General features: G+C 36.9%; 1 protein-coding gene and 1 long non-coding RNA gene across 2 annotated transcripts in view; one reads left to right on the top strand and one right to left on the bottom strand.

Annotated features, from left to right (window-relative positions):
- LOC146598789 (uncharacterized) overlaps positions 1 to 12,505 on the bottom strand; it is a 34,788-nt gene that overhangs the window by 17,844 nt on the left and 4,439 nt on the right. The window contains exons 2-3 of the long non-coding RNA XR_014895206.1: positions 4,331 to 4,519; positions 2,269 to 2,342 (exon numbers count right to left, since the gene is read on the bottom strand). This is a non-coding gene — a long non-coding RNA (uncharacterized LOC146598789). The remainder of the gene's footprint in view (positions 1 to 2,268; positions 2,343 to 4,330; positions 4,520 to 12,505) is intronic.
- Positions 1 to 12,505, top strand: part of LIX1 (limb and CNS expressed 1) — a 37,442-nt gene that overhangs the window by 21,886 nt on the left and 3,051 nt on the right. The window contains exons 3-5 of the mRNA XM_085299754.1: positions 4,365 to 4,505; positions 7,913 to 8,008; positions 12,330 to 12,407. Coding sequence (XP_085155880.1) covers positions 4,365 to 4,505; positions 7,913 to 8,008; positions 12,330 to 12,407 — 315 coding nt within the window. The remainder of the gene's footprint in view (positions 1 to 4,364; positions 4,506 to 7,912; positions 8,009 to 12,329; positions 12,408 to 12,505) is intronic.

The raw sequence follows: 12,505 nt of genomic DNA, 5'->3' as shown, positions 1-12,505 counted from the left end.
CTGTGCAACAATATACATTTGATATTTGTAATAATTTGCTATCCAAATAACTTAACCAAAGCACAAATCAAGCCAAGGATAGAATCCAAACTAAAATCCCTGTGCTGCAAATGGACAGGGAAAAATGTTAGTTTGCTTAAAGTGGCTGACTCACAGCAGTGGTCACGTAAAGAGGCCTCTGAACCTTTCTCCCATTGCTGCTATAAACAGCGCCAGGAAATACTTGTGTGGTCTTACAGTTGCCTCAACTACTGGTCTTCACATGCAAAAGTAAAAGTGGGGAACTGCAGCAATTACTGCCTTGGATCTCTGACTTATTTTTGAGAGCAGCAGAGTCAAGGGAATCTTCCTTCATTTCACTGTCACTGTATGAAGGGCAGTGAAATGAAGGAATCCTTTTGCCAATTTCTCATCTAAGAGGACATCATTGGCCAACTATCTCCTAAAAACTTAGGAAGTCATCATAAGGACTACTAAAGCAGAAGTCGAAAGGATAGCTTTGAGCAGTGGAAATCTGATTTGATCTCCTTACTAGGGGCCTAACAGAAGTAGAGRGCCATCTTAAAGGACCCTTCTTTAACTTTGATCCTTCTAAGTGATTTCAGTTCTTGCTATGACTTAATACAACAAGCGGGTTTTATCGTATCTTTGTGATAACACAGGGACAATCAGTCTACACAGAGCTGCCGCAGGGTCAAAAGAGTCCAAATCTGAACTGTAAACCACTTGCTTACATTACCTATAATATCTGGCTCAGCATAGGTGCATTTTACTGCACTGAGGATCCGTCCCATAGTCTAATGCTCACAATACCAGAAGTATGAGAAGYAGACTTTTGCTTTCAGATATCTAGCAAGAATCTAAAGAGAAATGTGCTATAATGAAACATTCATGCTTTTTGGAGTTTTTCACTTACTGAGAACGAGGAAAGATGGTATCTTTCAGCTAAAGCCTACATCTGTTGTTTTCTACATGTTAGAAAGGCTGCRATGAACCTCCTTCTCCAAGTCTTACTCACTGCTAGTTGTTCATCTTGGACCAGTCAATAACTTCTTCCCCTGAACCCTGAGGCTAAGGCTTCTTTCTCCCTCTCTCATCTACAAACATCTAAATTCCTAAATAACAGCATGTTAAAAGTGGATATAACTACCAGTATTTACCTTTTAATATGTATTACAGCATGTCACCAAAACAGATCCCTCAATTCTCTTGGARGCCTGTCAGTTAGCATAGCTAGTTGGTATGACCAGTTATTAAGAGAGCTCTTCTGCAGTCTCCAACATAGCTTCAGCTTTGGATAATTCAAGACTTCTTTGTAATACCTGAGCCAAAGAGCCTATGCTGAAACCTTTGCCCTCTGCGAAACTACATTAAGATTTTTAGCCTTTTACTCCCCAGCTCAAATGAGCTTTAATCAGTTTCATCCTTTCAAGACTGAGAAAAAATTTAAATTAAAGGAAAAAAATGTGGAGGAAAGTCACATATCATACTAAATTATAATCTCCATTTTTGTTTAAGTATTTATATCTCCTGTTACATTTAGTAAATGTTAAGAATTTTTCTGTTCTTCCAGATTTGTAAATCTCTTGATCTCAGAAAGGTTGCCATTTGCTTATAAATATATGCAGACTCTTTGATCTGCTGCTTTGCTGGTCTTACTTAAAAACGAATAGTTTTCTTTTATCTGTCATTTTTACTAGATTTCATCTTCACAAAGATGGTTTAAATCCAAATTATTTGGATTGGTTTTTATTATAACGTTTATTATTGAAAGCACATAAGTCTGAGTTCTGTTCTCAGAATTTTAGAAACAGAATTACAGGCTGCCTGCAAGAGAATGTTTAAACCTAATAAAAGAAAAATACACAATGCCAAAACATTTGACCTGGGCAGCTTGAAATGGATATAAAAGAGTTAGATATTTTATACATTTATTGAGATGCCAGCCTCTGAGAGAAGCATTGTATTTATTTAGCAAAACTGAAACAAAYAGAAAAACCTAAACTCACTCTCCTTTCAGAAAGCATATTTCTTCAAATAATCTTGCTAGAAAAGTCATTTTAAAAGGGAGAGCAAAGTCCTCATCTTTAAAACAAACAAAAAAAATTCTACTCAATTAAAAGATAAGCATTTAAAACATTCCTGGTTTCTCAGAACTACATATCTATTTTAATTGCATTTCAAACAATTAACTCTCTTGCTTCACAGAAACTAGTTACACAATATAGTCAGAAATCTCCTAGTAGTAACACAACTGTGTGTACTCACACTTCTTATTACAGTGAATAGAAGCAATCCAGTTGAGTTAAGGTGATTGTGTCAGGTAGTGAATTCCTTAGGGCCTGGAGGAGGAAAAAAAAAGGAAATCAATAAAAGAAACAAGAAACTATGCAGACTGCTGTACTTGAACAAAAAAGAATATCCAGCATATCACAACAAGAATAACAAGTGAAAATGGATAGTTAACAGATCTATCCATATAACATCTACGTTGAAGCAAGACAAAGGCCTCTAGTAAGGCACAATTACCTAGCTCTGGAGAAAATTATGTGCAAGTGTAATTGTCTAAGTCTGTAAAAGTGTGTAAGTGTTATTCACAGTTGTTTGGCATTTAAACTGTGTTTGGGAGTTTTTTTAAGACAGCTTTCATCAACTTCTTACAAAAATCTATTCAGCATGTCTCTGCAAAGACAGCTTTGGTTTTGATAACCATGGCAGTTTTTGCTGGTCTTGACTGCCCCTACTCTTTCACTCTCTTCACAGCGTATGAGTGGAATGCAGAGATGCATTGACTTAACAGACTCATACGCTTCAAACTGTGTTAAAACAACTGAAATCAAATGCTGATTGATTATTTAGAAAGGCTAGGAATTTATTACTATTATTATTACATAAAAATATAATGTTTTTCTCACTCCATTCCCAATAAATTACTATCTACACACACAATTATTGGGATAGAGAGGCAGCAGCTGGAAAAGTAGAACAAGGAGCATATGAGAGTGACTTCTTTGCACTGTAGCCATCAGAGAATGATCATCACTGGGACTGATTCCCCAGCCAGGATACAGCAGCAACCTAACACAGACAACCTGCACTCTGTTGCCTGGGAGGTATGTTTTATTGGCATGTGCAGGTCCATACTGTTTGCCAGCTTTGAAAGTGGAAAAGAATTTCACCTTGTGGTCAGATTGGCATAAATCTTTCGAGGCATTTTAAAGTCTGCTTGAAAGCCTTGAGTGTGATTCATCTGCTAGGTTCATATGGATTTAATTCATGTAATCTACTCCTTGTATTTGCTTGCTGAGGCCTCAGGCATTGTCAGTGCTTTGGTCTTTACTTTTCACTGCCTGCGGTATACAATTTAGTTTTGTAAATGCTTTGATATAATTAAGATCCTTGGGCTTGATGTGGGGTACATGGGTGAGTCCCAACAACATACTTAGTGCAGCAGGGCAGGCAAGATGAGGTGGGGATGCTTTCAGGCCTTAAGACTCCATAAGATTAGCAGCATGGCTTTTTGCTCACAGAGATAAAGTTTAAGAATGCCCAGTGCCTCTTAAATTAACAAATCCTAACATTATTAAAATTAGAAATGTACTATTGGCTGGTTAAAAGAGCTAAGAAATTTTCCCACCCTATTACAAACCCAAAGGAAACTAACACAAACTTGAATTTTAAAAGATAAGCTTAAACTAGCAAGCAGCACCCTGTACACCATGGTAGGTCTGCTGACAGCCAGCTTGAGCCGCTCTGTAGCAAAGGTAGGGTGGTCAACTACGGCTGCCAATTTTGTTTCAAGTTAAGTTGTCTTTTTCTACTAGTCAGAGCCCTTCAGACACTTCTCAAAACCCCTTATGTAGTATATTTGGTTTAAAGGGGACAGCATCAGCAAGAATTTCAGAAGTGTCATTCTGTTTTGCAGAGCTCAAACCAGATCCGTTTCCGGAAGAAAAATAAACAAAAATATCTAAGAGACATTTTCATCAAAAAATTTTTTGGAAACAAAATTCACTCAAAGCTTGGCTTCTATCTGAACATGTGCTAAGCAGTGAATTAACACTTGCAGTAACTATTCAAAAATTCAGTTAAAATGTCACCAAAGTTGCATAATTTTGACAAAGTAGATGAATTTTTAATTCATTTGGTAATTTTTGTAAAACTGATGTAAAGCTATTTCTCACTAAAAATGTTTGGCTCTGAGAAGTCAGAATTTGTGAGGAAAATAATTAACATGATCTTTTTTGAAAAAAAAAATGTATTTTGCCTTTCTTGTATTGAGAAACAAAAAACAACACCTAACAAACGCAGTGGTAAACACAGACCTTACCTGAGACTCATAGAATTTTTCTGTGCTTTTTCAGAGCTGTCTAAGCAGAGCAGAAGCAAGGCGAGATGCTGCAAAAGTGGCTTTGATCAACTCTCTCTTCAATGAATTGCCTTGTCGCAGGATCACAAAGGAATTCATCATGGAAAGTGTTCAGGAGGCCGTTTCCTCAACCAGTGTAAGTGCAAAACACTTAAAGAGTTTGATATCAGTACAAGACTGTAGATTATTAATAAACTCCTTTGATGGGATTATTAGAACCTATGCAACTGTATCTTCACTGATAATTCAATTAACTCAGAGTTCACTTACTTCTCTACTATATAGGCTGATCTCAGTTTAAAAGAATTGGGGCAGTGGTGGAGAGGAATCATGTGAACCTAAGTACATACACTTTGCAGGCAAAAACAGAGCTCCAAATTCTCCGAACTTTCTTCTCAAGCCCCAGTAATCTGTGTCTAAAATGACTCTGAGCCAGAAATATTTTCATTTACTCCAGCTGAGTTGTTTACTTGTATACTTGCAGAGTAATTTATAGACAACATTGAAGTGCTCTGGATTTACTCCTGTCCAAAGAGCTGAATCTCTGTAGAACTGACACAGTTAATTTCAGAGGACTACTAAAATCAGTGAAAGCCTCTGGGGTAACAGTACAGTGCAGTGTTCCAGATCTTTAATTTATCCCTACGTTTCTCTTTAAGGCTTTAATGCATAATAAGATACTGACTTTGGAAATGAAATGCAAAGGAGAGAACATTTGTCATTAAATAGCATCAGTGAGTTGGACACAGCTCACAAAACTGACTCCTTTAATCCGCACTTTGCTGGTGCAAATGTGCAATGAAGATCAGTTCAGCTCAACTACTCCAAAGATCTGAACCAAAACTTTATATGAGAAAATCAAAAATCTGAAGCATCTCCCAAACTGGAGGTAACCAATTAACATGTACATTGTTGTACCATCAGAATCAGAGAAGTAAAGGAAATGGGAGGAACTTGACCCTGAAGAATATTGAGATAATTTTTTCACTATGTCAGCTGAGGAGTTAGCAAAACTTCTCTATTTCTCTGGATTTGAGGTTTGGGGAGAGGGGAGGATAATGAGGTGTACATGTTTTTATTTTTAATTTTCTTAYATAAAATTTGGGGAAAATTTGAGAAACTTTTTAAGGTGACGTGCAATCTTCTCAGATACAATTTGCCACTTTAGAAATGTCCACACTCCAAATGCCAATGACTCTTACACTGTGAACTGTAAGTAGCTTATGGAAACACAACTGTAAAGTATGAAATCCTGATATGATTACAGTCTGCCTGTATTCCCCAAGTATATYAGTCTTATATAAATTGAAAATCATTATTCCATGTCTAGTTAACAAGTTAATCTTCAAAACCTTCAAACTCAGTTGAGTAAATGGTGTTGGAGTCACTTCCCAGCCTTTAAAACTGGGTCTAAGTCTTCAGTTTTCCTAAATTCTAGTTTTAAAATATATGGAACTGCCCTTTCAGAGCAAGATGTCTATCTGAATGCCTTATATTTCTTTGGCAGTTGCTTTTTTTTTCTTCTTAGCTTATCATATATAAACAAAAATTACTTGGGAAACATAATTACATACTTATCATTACCAAATAACTTTAGGATTATGATTGTATCTATACTAATACCCATTAATATAGCTTTGTGAAATGCTGCTTGTCCAGAGCTTATGGGTTTTTCTCCAGATGACAAATAAAGGTCTTAGTGTTTCTTTTTTTTTCCTTTTTTTTTACCATTGTTCTAGTAAAGATCGTCCAAATCAATTTTATGCTCAAGACTGWGGTAATTACAACAATTCCACAAGGCTATGTTAGTCCTTAAAAGTTGCTTAGATTTATTTTCTCTGGAGTTAATAACTAGATAAAATATTTATAGTTCAGAACAGTACAATGGGGTTAGGTTTAGCTCAGTTGGTTAGTGTGTGGTGCTTATAAYGCTAAGGTTGTGGGTTCAATCCCCATATGGGCCACTCATTTGAGGGTTGGACTAGATGATCTCCAGAGGTCCCTTCCAATCTCACTAATTCTATGATACTCAATGAATGTGACAGATATCATCTTACAGCACAAGTAATCCTTATAAATGAAAGCGCTAATTCACCAAAAGGCATACGTCATGGACAGAGAAAGGCTTAATTGAATTCCTTTTATATTTGCAGAACTACTTGCAAGAGTTCTGGTAAGTGTGGAATGCATTTTAGTTTAGAAATATTGCTACTTCCATGTATTTTGTGAGATGTTCTGTAGTATTCACCTTTCAAGTAAAAAGTTTTGTACTCCTTCATAAGATACATTGAGAAGGAGGATGCAGAAACAGMGGGGTGTGAGGAGGTCTGGTCTATATCTGTTCTGAGGATGAAATAAGGGTTTTATTTTCCAGCATTGTGAATTTTATACATTTTGGAGGGAAAAAAATCCATAAAARTTAAGAAAAATAGATCATGATTTATTTGTGTGTGAAATTTAAAGGGAGTTTTGACTCAAGTAATTTATCATTTTTTATGGAAATTTTTGATGTAAAAGGGTATACACATTGCAGAGTTCTGCTTGGATTTCCTCAGGGATATTTAAAAGCTAACATAAATATTTCAGCAGTAGTGTGTTAATGCTACAGCATTCAAAAGCTATAAATTTACTAGCAGTTCAGCAGAACCATATTGGGTAGAAATCTGTTCAACTTTGTGAAGTTGCCATTGAGCACCTAAGGTTGTGCAGAGGAATTTGTTCAAAATTATCCTGTACTTCTTTTCTAGGTTCCCCCCACCACCACCAAGAAAGGGAGGGGAGGCAATGAATTTAAGTGAAATTCAGCCCCTTGTTATACTGGCTGTTGGGGGATTCTACTGAAAAAGCAAATGCCAGATTCTGGAGCATGTCAGCACACTTCATCAAGATGGCACTTTATGAAATGTGCTTATTACCATAGACGTCCYTCATGAGACTCAAAACCTGCACAGTCAGCATTTAGGCACTGTGGTGATAAGCCTGCAACTAGACAGAACTGATTTAACTGAAGGGGTTTTGGGGGAGATACATCTCAAATAATTATRCTTAAGAGTTTAGATGGAGCAGCAACAATACTGCAGAGATTAGTAAAGCCTGAAGACGGGAGACAGGCTCTTCTGTCATTAGAGCACTGGGACACTGAAAATCAGCTATAAAGGGCAGCTCCTTCCCAGTAATCAACAACTCATTAGCACCTCCGCATTCTCATTTTCCATCACTCTAGRAAGTGGCAAAAATCCCAATGCATCACCAAGCTTAAGACTAGACAGATCAATATTTAAGAACCAAGAAATCAAAGTTTACCGGTTGTCATAGCCATTTCACAGTAATCAGATGGTACACAAAAGGTTGGTAAAATGAGTAACTGCTAAGGTAACTGCCAAAATGGACTCCCAAACTCTTTGCTGGGGAAAGAAAGAGACAAGAGGGGCATTAAAAATGACTCTGGTTTGCATCTAGAACATGTTCATAATTGCAAGAAATACTACACACCACAAACCAACCACTCCCATTCCAATCGCATTGTCTTGTTTCTTCCCTAAGGGTAACTTAAGGGATGCTGATGACCCAAGCACTAGTATTGGAGCCTATCACTACATGCTGGAGTCAAATATTGGAAAAACAATGCTGGAATTTCAGGTACAAGAAATAAAGCTTCTGCTTTATTCACTTTTGAATGAAGTAACTTATTTTCATGACTAATGTTTAACAAAAATTGTGGCATTTGAGGTAAGCAGTGAGGATGCTGTGATAATGCAGAGTGAAAAAATGGATTAAGATAATAACRATAATAATGGAATGAATAAAGGCTAACTTCTCAACTTGACTATAATAATAAGTAAAATAKTAACACCATGTAACCACAATGTTAGAAAACTGACAGAGCTGCTTTCCCTCCTGACTACTTATACCTGYTCAAACATGCTCCCCACAGTGCTGCACTTAAATGACCATTTGATAAAATAGATTCACCTCTTTCATTCCAATTCCTAATGAAAAATATCAAACTAAATCTACATTATTGCAGAAAATACTGTGGATAATAATCTTACACTGGAGTGGTACATCCAAAGGAGAGTATGACTTCCTGTTCTGGTATTTCAAAGAAATTCTAAAATGCAGTACTAAACACAGGTGTATGAATTGCCACACAGTGTCAAATGGAACATGTTTAAGGACAAATATTCTTCTTATAATGCTGGTCATCTCAGCAGGATGGTGACCATCTTTGGCACTCTGCCAGGGTCTTTTCAAAATTTCACTCCAACTGAGAGAGGTTTGAGTCTTCCCTTCAGGCAACTGATATATTGAGGCCCTAATGAAATATTCAGGCAGCTGTTTGTTTATAGCTTTCTAAATAAYCAAATCATATTTAAAACCTTCATCCATAAACAGTTTTTTCATATAGATACCAAAATAGTTCCACATATTTCTGAGTCAGTTTGCTTTTCTTCCATTTGATGAAGTGTGGAGTGATGTCATATAAATCTCAAATTGCCTGCAGTATAGGATAGGGTTTGAGGTTTCATTAATGAATAACAGAAGTTAACTGGAAGTAGGTGGTACGTTGTTGGGAGCATTCTGCTTCACCTTACTGGCGCAAGCAACACGGCCATATGTAAGTATCAGAAGAGTGGRAAGGGGAAGCAACTTCATGAGTGAAATCTGTGTATTTTAATCTGTGTATTCCTAGAGCACGCCCGTTTTGAACTGCATGTTTCCAGAGCCTAGGCATTTTGGCCGAGCTGTACTTGATACAGCAGCATATGTCTAACAGACTAACAGAMGAGATAGGGATGATTGCATCAGTGAAGAAGTTGCCATATTTATTCAGTACCATAAACAATTATACTCAACTGGCAATAACAAACTTTTAGGATTTCTGCCATGGCCTAAGTTTTGTCCTGTTGGTGTCTGATCTCACCTCGTTTTCTGAATCCAAGGTGCATTTCATCCACAGAAGGAAATCAAAACTCTTAAAATCAGGCATTGAGAAAGAACACTCGCAAAATGCAGAAACATTTAACACAGTAAGGCTCTTTAACTTACAAGCAGAGAGATCCGTGAAGGAAAATATGTCTGCAAATCCATCCATTAACTAAAACATCCCAATTAAACCTTAAAGATCTTTCCTCCTCACTTTGACAAGTAAACTGAGAGGACTTAGCAGCTGGCCCAGAATCCCTGAAGTACTACTGTTACAAATGAGTGAGAAGCCTTCCTAGAGGGAAAGATTGGTATCTACCGAAGACCTGTTAAAAGCCAAGAGTGAAGGAGATTCAACATAATAGGTTTTCACACATGGGAAAATTAGAACAGGGACTGAAGAAGTTTACACTACTCTCCCTAAGTTACTGAGTTTCCAAGATGATTTTCATCYGTTTCAGTGTCTGGCCCAGAAAGCAAAAGGAAACAYGAAAAAAGACAAAGGGAGCAATTGCCAGGCTAAATGTTAACTAAAAAATATAGCATTGTGATTCCCACTCCATAATCAAAGAGGCATTGAAAGGGGTGTGTGAGAACTATTTATACACAGCATTTTGCAAGTTTCCCTGTCATAAGCTATAGATTATTATCTGTCTTTTAAAATGCAAATATCAGGGCATTTAATTTAAAAATAACCCAGTGGTTACTGATTTTGCAAATGCTGAATGAAAAAGAATCAAATGCAGAGCAATGCAGCATGAGACAACATTGCTTTTGAAGTTCAAGCAAAACCTACCGCAGGCTTGAAGCCTTCAGTCTTGTAACACATCCTTTGGGCTTCCTTCTTTTGTTAGAGATGAGTCACTCCATGGTTTGGGGAGCTTTTGCTCTGGGTTTGTTTGTTGTTTGGGGCTTTTTTGAGGTGGAAGAAAAGGAAAAGCCAAGAGGTATATTATCAAGGGGAGGATAGTTAAGTCAGATCTTGGATTAATGAGTACTTCGGTCATAACATTTCTGGTACAAAAACTTTAACTGAGGTAAAAGGAAGTTCTTATGGTGACACCTCATACTCATTTCATCCATCAATCTATACTGCTGAATATATACCACATAAAAGGGCTATACTATCTGTTAGGGCTAGTAAGCACATTGCAGAATCTCACATTTCAGCAGCAGACAGAATAACTTAGTGCACGTTCTTACTCTCTTTAGCAGTCCACTTGATTCATCTCCTAAATTTTGCCATCTAAAATGGAGATAGAATTCATTATATTGCACGTATGGTCTCCTTYRCAAGCTAAAAAGAGTAAGGTAGCCAAGCTGATGACAAAGTTTACTAGCTTAATGTTCCTAAAAATAATTGGAACTGAAGAATCTAACTGAACATTCAGACAAGCAAACTAGTTCTTTCAATACAACTAAAGGTCTACATTTTATATGCAATGGAATATAGATCCTTTTCTCAGATTSCTCAGAGAATCCTTCTGACCTCTGCTTTGTCAGAGGGTTCCCAATTCACTCAATATTAACACGCTTGATACAAGAAAACAAATGTAGGCCAACATTTTTGGTCAAAAAAAGAACAGCAAATGGACCTGAGATAAAAGACTAAGATTCAGTTTTTATTCTGCCCGGTTTGTAGCAAGGGTTTGAACTTCATCACTGACTGCAAAAATCCTTGGGCCTATTGAATTAGTCTTTATCTTTCTCTCTCTCTCTCGCTTTTTTCAATTCAAAGAGTAAAATTTTTGGCCACTCCGACATTCAGACATCAACTCTACAGCTTAATGATCGGACAGGTACGGATTTAACGGGGCCTGACCAAGTAGCAGTCTGGATTAGCACAGGCATAGGCAGCTTCAGAGGGTATCCACTTCTCCCCTCCAGCTCTTCCCACTCACCATTACCATCCATCCAAAACCTCCACAGGACCCTGGCATCATGCAGACAGGATGATTTTAGAAACATTCCCATTTTAGAATAGGAAAATTCTAGAAGTCCAAAACATTGCAGGATGAGAAAATATTTCCATCCAAGCTGCACTTGGAGGTTCTCCAAATGTAATAAATATCCAGACAAGGATCTAGTTCAGTGCAAATATGCAGAGTCATCTAAAAGAACCTGTTGACCCATTAAAATGCATCAATCACATTTCAGTTGAAACAATTGATCATTGTCTTCCACAGAAGTCCTAAATACTTAGAGATGGTACCCTGACCGCTTCAACTGCATATAAATAAAACCAAACACATTGATAACTGATAATAAATTTTGTTATGGCCACCAGACATCTGTCCCAATACTAATATCTTATTAGAAGAATTGTCTGTTAGATAGCAGCTACCCATATATGGATCCATTTTTGTTTATGTGTAAATATAGCTACATAGCTTAGCTGATACGATTCTTTTTGTGCAATTTGAAGTTTTGAAATTATTAAAACCAAYCAGTAATGATCTGGGGCAAGGATTTCGGATTAATTTCAGATATCATTGCTAGTGGACCAAATTAAACTTTTTGTGCTACACATATTTCTCARTGAAGGATAGAAAGCAAGTAATTTTAAACCCAGTTGTACTAGCAACCTGCAGAAAAACATGAAAAATATTCAGTCTGGTCACCAGGAGATTGCAAGTGTTTCGGACATTAGTGTCTGATTGTCAAACTACTCTGAATACCCCATCACTGTGACTACAGACAAGGTTGTAATGTTCACCTGATGGCAAATAAAGGCTTCTTTACAAATCAGTCGTAAATCTGTATTATTAAGAATATGAATATTATTCAGTACTCATATATTCAGTACACATATATACTCATATATTCAGTACTCATACTGTTTGCTTTGAAAGGGGAAAGGCTAGCTTCCAGCTGGTTGTCCATATGCCTTTCATTAYACCTCTTAATGTGATTAGGATCAATTTTGTTTCTTTATGTCATCACCTTTAAACACCGAATCTGCGCTATTTTTTTTTCTTTTAAGAGCAAAGGTGTGGYTTTTGAAGATTTCAATCAGCATGCTCTGATTTTTCAGGAGCTGATGATCATCTTTCAGCTTTTGCATTGGAATGGTAGCCTTAAAGCCCTACGTGAAACGAAGTGCTCCCGGCAGGTAGGACACCACATCAAAAACTTGGCTGTGCGAGTGAGTGGTTAACTCCCTGGGGTTAAAATACTCAAAAGAATTTTTTTGAAGTTCTGAACAAATTT

The sequence above is a fragment of the Rhea americana genome, unplaced genomic scaffold, assembly GCF_003343005.1.
Source record: "Rhea americana isolate MKP2758 unplaced genomic scaffold, rheAme1 scaffold_153, whole genome shotgun sequence".
Classification (NCBI taxonomy): Eukaryota; Metazoa; Chordata; class Aves; order Rheiformes; family Rheidae; genus Rhea; species Rhea americana.
The sequence above is the reverse complement of the archived record's forward strand: the minus strand, read 5'-3'. Positions and strand labels throughout refer to the sequence as shown.